The 6,652-nt window shown below is 44.9% G+C and overlaps 1 protein-coding gene across 1 annotated transcript; it reads left to right on the top strand.

Moving 5' to 3' along the window:
* The first annotated feature begins 2,648 nt into the window (after positions 1 to 2,648).
* Positions 2,649 to 5,288, top strand: LOC115425623 (protein NLRC3-like). Its single transcript, XM_030143279.1, has 4 exons — positions 2,649 to 2,816; positions 2,980 to 3,049; positions 3,202 to 3,403; positions 3,490 to 5,288. The coding sequence occupies exons 1-4, from the start codon at positions 2,722 to 2,724 to the stop codon at positions 5,286 to 5,288; spliced, it is 2,166 nt and encodes a 721-aa protein (XP_029999139.1). The 5' UTR covers positions 2,649 to 2,721.
* Positions 5,289 to 6,652: the final 1,364 nt, after the last annotated feature.

The raw sequence follows: 6,652 nt of genomic DNA, 5'->3' as shown, positions 1-6,652 counted from the left end.
GGTCTCCAGAAACTGTTACCAGGTCCATGTTTCCACTGTGGATCATCTCCTCTTCTTTAACATCTGTCTGGAAACGTCCAGACCTGAGGAGACCAGATGATGGACTTTAGAGGAATGTGGTCCTGTTCTGGTCTGATGCACATTTTACAGGCATGTTGTAGATGTTCCTTTTAAAATGACCTTTAGACCTTTGGCTTAAAATAGTTTATTTTAATTCTAATTTGATCTGTTTTCTATGTTCTACTGTCAATATAATATGGGTTTATGAGATTTTCAAATCATTTTAATTGTGATTTAATTGACATTTTAGAGTCAGCATCCAGACCCTTCTGGAATTGGGGTTGTAGACCTGCTCAGACCTAGAAAACATCCATAAAACTATAAAGTGATGGACTCTGTTTCTGTGTTTGGATGTTGATCGTTCACGTCTTATATTTAGTCTCATAAAAGTTAATCATTCATGTTGAATAAAGCAGTTGTTGGTTGTTACAGTTGTTGATCCCTTAGTGTTTACTGTTGAAAACTTTTCCATGTTAATAATCCTCCAGATAACTGTTGACCTGTGGACTCACTGACAATTTGGTGATTTATTGATCCAGTGAAATCTGATCAGGTGATAAACAGCAGCTGTTTATTCTGTCAACAAACTTGATCTTATTTACCTCATTTCTTTGCATTCGTTTAAGATGAAACCTTTCCTAATAAAAGCTGAGTCTGTTTCATCTGATGTCAGTGAAGTCAACGCCTCACTGGTCTTGTTCTGTTTCCTGAGCTGCTCTTCATGTCCCATATCAGCTCCAGGAGGCCATCTAGTGGTCTGACAGTAGAACTACAGCACAACCAACACACATGGATCAGCCATTACACTTCAACTCACACTCACACCACAAACAGCACCCACAAACACCTTAATTAAGTCCCATCTACATTAAACACACACCAGATGAGATGTGGCAGGTCTTGGTGCAGGTCTTGGTCCAAAACCCTGAGTCTGGTTTATCTGTGACCCGCTGGTCCACATCGGACTCTTCTCCATCATTTAACCACATCTCAAACTCTGCTGTTTTCAGTGTTTGTCGTGTGACTGATGTGGAATGGATCAGTGTGAGGACAGAGAGGAGGGAGCCCCTCCCCCAAAGACCACCAAAAGGAAACCCCCAGGACCTGGACCTGGACCTGACAGACCCTCCAAAGCTAAGAGGTGAGACCACCATCTGGATCTGTCCACCACTGTTCTCTATGTCAGAGCTCAGCACTAAAACCACTGACATCACTATTCACAGACCTGGACCAGGACCAGGACCTGGACCCAAACTTAGACCTCGATCTAGACCTGGATCCAGCTGTGTGTTCATGAAGAGTAATGGCTCCAAAGACTTCAATTTTTCCTCTCAACAGGATGGTTCATCCAAGTCAGTGTAGGTGGTCCTCATTCAGACCTTTAGACCCCAGTGCAACACTAAACCACGTGTATGTAAATGTTGATCCGACCACAGACTCTATGGATGAACGGATCCTCCAGGACTCAGCAGGAAACTGGGTTTGGGTTCCCTCATGTGATGTAGAGTTGTGTGTGTTCCGCTTCAGTTTCCATCCAGTAGTAGGTCTATCCATCAGCTGGGTGGACATCTGATGGTTGTCTGTGGACACACGAGTCCAAATAGTCTGTCATTAGATTCACCTGGTTGGACTGAAGAACATCTGACCAACAAATACAGGAGCTACATTAGTGATTTATACTCAATAATTATTCATCACCTCATTAACTTAGAATGAACTCAGTGATCCTGATCTAATGGTTCAGTGACTTTCATTGATCTGTGAGTTTTTGGATCAGATTCACACTTTATTGATCTTCAGTGTATTGATCATTTTCTTATTGTTTCTACAGTTTGTTTAAAGACTGAACACTTTGTTTTCCTGTTGACCAGGATCCACCACCGACCAGAGTCCTCTGGACCTGATCCTGGACCTGGATCCAGTTGTGTGTCCTTCAGGAGTGACTGGTCCAAGGGGAACCCACCCGATTTTTCCACAGAGATGTAAGTTTGATGTAAATGTCCGATGTGTGGACTGTTTATTAAATCTATATTAAACACTGACTTTAGTTTAAAGTTTAGAACGTGTTCATTTTCAGTTGATTCTTCACATCGAGTCTGTTTCCATGACCATAAAAATCCAATAACTATCAGTAATCAGATCATTGGAAGAACCACACCTGAGGCCTTTACATGAACTTCAATGTGAAAATCCGAAACCCTGGTTTAGATGCTCCAGTCCATTATGGGATGTCTTTGGGAGTTGGTCCATACATAGTGATGATAGAATCCAACTTCCTGTTATTGTCTTCAACTCCCGTTTGACTAGGTAACTTCTGTTTTGTAGGATTGTAATAGTTTGTGCACATGTGCAGATGGAACAGAGCTAAATCCATCCCATGAACCTGTAAACATGCATGAAGACATGGGAGGACTGGACACACATCCAGCTGTGTTCATCTGATTCATTGTAATCAGATTACTGCTGTGATCTGATCAAACACATCAGATTAGACTGTTTACATGGACACATGTAATAATCTGATAACTCCACAAATCAACTCACCACTGGGCGTCTCCATGGTTACTGAGCATTCTGCATTCTGATTGGCTGACAGGTGTCTCTTTGTTTAGTCTTCTAATGACTGTTCAGTAAATCTTCAGTGTCTGAAATGACATTTCTATGGGACTAAACTCAGTTCAGTCCTGCTGCCATGATGTGGCTGATGGGGATCCTGAGAAACTGAACTCAACTAAACCTGTGGATCAACTCAAACAGTGAGTGTGAAGCTCCAAACACACAGTGGGATCAGCGGGACCAGGACGCCTGTCCCACTACAGGGGGTCATGTGACTCATGTTGATGTCCAGGTGTGTCCACCTGTCGGTGTGTGTGTGTGGACAGACAGAATGTGAGCTCATTGTTGGTGTTTGGTCCACAGAGTGGAGCAGCAGAGCTCAGAGGTTCCCACTGGTCTACAGGATCAGACTCAGCTGGACTCCATATTTAAGGTGTGTACATATCCAACATCTACTGGTCCATCTGTTCTGTCCAATCATGTCCTGCTGCTGGTTTCAGACCAGTGGACGTAACTGTGTCCAACATGGACCTGAGCTTTGGTCCATGGCTGGACTTTGTGTCTTCATCATGTTTTGTGTTCCAGCTGCTGGAGGAGAACATCTGCACTTTTGTTAAGAACGAACTAAAGAAGTTCCACCAGGTTCTGAGGACAGATTGCCCAGAATGCTTAGAGAGTCTGAGTGATGAGGACGAAGAGCAGAGGAGCAGCTCCGAGGCTTTTCTGCAGATCACACTGAACTTCCTGAGGAGGCTGAAGCAGGAGGAGCTGGCTGAGCATCTGCACCGCAGTAAGACCATTCTGTACCGATTGAACAGATGAAAATACTGGATTTACTGTGAGACTGATGGTTTGATCTGGGTCTGCATTCAGGAAGTCATTTTGGAGTTCAGCAGCGGAAACTGAAACGTAACCTGCAGCAGAAGTTTGAGTGTGTGTTTGAGGGCATCGCTAAAGCAGGAAACCCCAAAACCCTCCTGAACCAGATCTACACAGAGCTCTATGTCACAGAGGGAGGGGCTACAGAGGTCAGCCAGGACCATGAGGTCAGACTGATTGAAACAGCATCCAGGAACCCACACAGACAACCGACAACCATCACATGTGAAGACATCTTTAAAACACCAGCTGACAGAGATCGACCAATCAGAACGGTGCTGACAAAGGGCGTGGCCGGCATCGGGAAAACAGTCTTAACACAGAAGTTCAGTCTGGACTGGGCTGAAGACAAAGCCAACCAGGACATCCACTTCATATTTCCATTCACCTTCAGAGAGCTGAATGTGCTGAAACAGAAGAAGTTCAGCTTGGTGGAACTGGTTCATCACTTCTTCACTGAAACCACAGAAGCAGGAATCTGGATCTTTGCAGACCACCAGGTGGTGTTCATCTTAGATGGTCTGGATGAGTGTCGACCTCCTCTGGACTTCAACAACCCTCAGATCCTGACTGATGTTACAGAGTCCGCCTCAGTGGATGTGCTGCTGATGAACCTCATCAGGGGGAACCTGCTTCCCTCTGCTCGCCTCTGGATAACCACACGACCTGCAGCAGCCAATCAGATCCCTGCTCAGTGTGTTGACATGGTGACAGAGGTCAGAGGGTTCAAGGACCCACAGAAGGAGGAGTACTTCAGGAAGAGGTTCACAGATGAAGAACAGACCAACACAATCATCTCCCACATCCAGAGGTCACGAAGCGTCCACATCATGTGTCACATCCCAGTCTTCTGCTGGATCACTGCTACAGTTCTGGAGGACGTGTTGAAGACCACAGACAGAAGACAACTGCCCAAGACCCTGACTGACATGTACATCCACTTCCTGGTGGTTCAGGCCAAACTGAAGAACGTCAAGTATGATGGAAGATCTGAGACAGATTCACCCTGGAGTCCAGAGACCAGGAAGATGATTGAGTGTCTGGGAAAACTGGCCTTTGAGCAGCTGAAGAAAGGAAACCTGATCTTCTATGAATCCGACCTGACAGAGTGTGGCATCGATATCAGCTCAGCCTCAGTGTACTCAGGAGTGCTCACACAGGTCTTTATAGAGGAGAGAGGACTGTACCAGGACCAGAGGTTCTGCTTCATCCATCTGAGTGTCCAAGAGTTTCTGGCTGCTCTTCATGTCCATCAGACCTTCACCAACACTGGAGTCAATCTGATGTCAGGACAAACATCTGTTTGGTCTAAACTATCAAAGGACAAATCTGTCCAGTTGTACCAGACCGCTGTGGACCAGGCCTTACAGAGTCCAAATGGACACCTGGACCTGTTCCTGCGCTTCCTCCTGGGCCTATCACTGCAGACCAATCAGAGTCTCCTACACGGTCTGGTGAAACCAACAGGAAGCAGCTCAAAGACCAACCAGAAAACTGTAAAGTACATCAAGAAGAAGATCAGTGAGAATGTGTCTGCAGAGAGAAGCATCAACCTGTTCCACTGTCTGAATGAACTGGAGGATGGATCTCTGGTGGATCAGATCCAACAGTACCTGAGATCAGGACGTCTGTCCACAGAACAACTGTCTCCTGCTCAGTGGTCAGCTCTGGCCTTCATCTTACTGTCATCAGAAGAAGACCTGGATGTGTTTGACCTGAAGGAATACTGTGGTTCAGAGGAGGTTCTTCTGAGGCTGCTGCCAGTGGTCAAAGCCTCCAACAAAGCTCTGTGAGAACAAACAGTCTGATCAAACATCTCAAATATGGATCTATCATTTCATTAAGATCAATAACTTTATACTCATGCCTTTTGTTTTGTCCAGACTCAGTGGCTGTAACCTGTCAGACAGAAGCTGTGAAGCTCTGTCCTCAGTTCTCAGATCCCAGTCCTGTAGTCTGACACATCTGGATCTAAGCAACAATGACCTGAAGGATTCAGGAGTGAAGATCCTGTCAGATGGACTGAAGGGTCCAGGATGCAGACTGGACACTCTCAGGTCAGGGTTCAACACAGAACACAACACATCATTTCAATGTTTGTCTGCAGTTGTTGGATGGATTGAACTTGTCAGTGGTTGTTTGTGTTGAACTCCAGACCAGTTCTACTGATCTTCAATTGTGTTCAGAGTCTGGAACTCATAGACTTTACACATTGAAGTCCTGTTGGTGAAGTCCCATGCATTCACAGACTCTGTTCAATGACTCCAACGCCACTGATCTCCATTCTCAGTTGATGCATGTGATGTTTTGTGTTGCAGATTGTCAGGATGTCTGATCACAGAGGAAGGATGTTCTTCTCTGGTCTCGGCCCTGAAGTCCAATCCGTCCCATCTCAGACTGATAGACCTGAGCTACAACCATCCAGGAGCCTCAGGACAGGAGCTGTGTGCTCTAGTGGAGGATCCACACTGGAGACTGGACACTGTCAGGTATGGACTGAGCTGATGCATCCACAGATAATGGCAGATAGAACAGGTAGAGCTGACAGGAACCATCTGTCAGAGCTGGGATCCATCCTGTATGAAGGTCCAGCCCATGTTCACAGACAAACACACTCAGTGATTCAGAAGGAACCATTTAGTGGATCTGAACAGAAAAGCTTCAGTGGATCAGAGGGATGGAATGTTCATGTTTCCAGCTGACCTCTGACCCTCCTCCTCCTTTCAGGTTGGATCCTGCTGGAGTCCGATGGCTGACACTGAGGAGACGTAAGTGTGGAAGTGGAAGGATGAGCTGGTAGCTGATTGGTCAGGACTAGTGTTGTTTATGTCAGCCTGTTTTAATTTTAGTTTTAGTCTAGTCTTTGTGCCAAACTCTCAGTTCAGTCTTGATTAGTTCAAGTCACGTTCATAGTTTTTTCGTCTAGTCAAGTTTTAGTCGACTAAAACTCTGAGCATTTCAGTCATATTTTAGTCAGAATAATACAGAACTATTTTCATCTAATTTTAGTTGACGAAAACTGATGACATTTCAGTCTTGTTTTAATCAATTAAAATTGTATTTTAGTCTCTTTTTAGTAATGCAATTCTATTTAATCTGGTCAATATAGTCTTGACAAATCAATATTTTCATTCAGGTAAACCCATTTTAGTTCAAA

The sequence above is a fragment of the Sphaeramia orbicularis genome, chromosome 9 (assembly GCF_902148855.1).
Source record: "Sphaeramia orbicularis chromosome 9, fSphaOr1.1, whole genome shotgun sequence".
In the NCBI taxonomy this organism is placed as follows: domain Eukaryota; kingdom Metazoa; phylum Chordata; class Actinopteri; order Kurtiformes; family Apogonidae; genus Sphaeramia; species Sphaeramia orbicularis.
The sequence above is the reverse complement of the archived record's forward strand: the minus strand, read 5'-3'. Positions and strand labels throughout refer to the sequence as shown.

Coding starts and splice junctions, on each gene's coding strand:
- LOC115425623 (XM_030143279.1), top strand. CDS start 2,722: ATGGGACTAAACTCAGTTCAGTCCTGCTGCCATGATGTGGCTGATGGG. Junction 2,817..2,979: donor CCTGTGGATCAACTCAAACA/GTGAGTGTGAAG, acceptor TTTGGTCCACAG/AGTGGAGCAGCAGAGCTCAG. Junction 3,050..3,201: donor AGCTGGACTCCATATTTAAG/GTGTGTACATAT, acceptor TTTGTGTTCCAG/CTGCTGGAGGAGAACATCTG.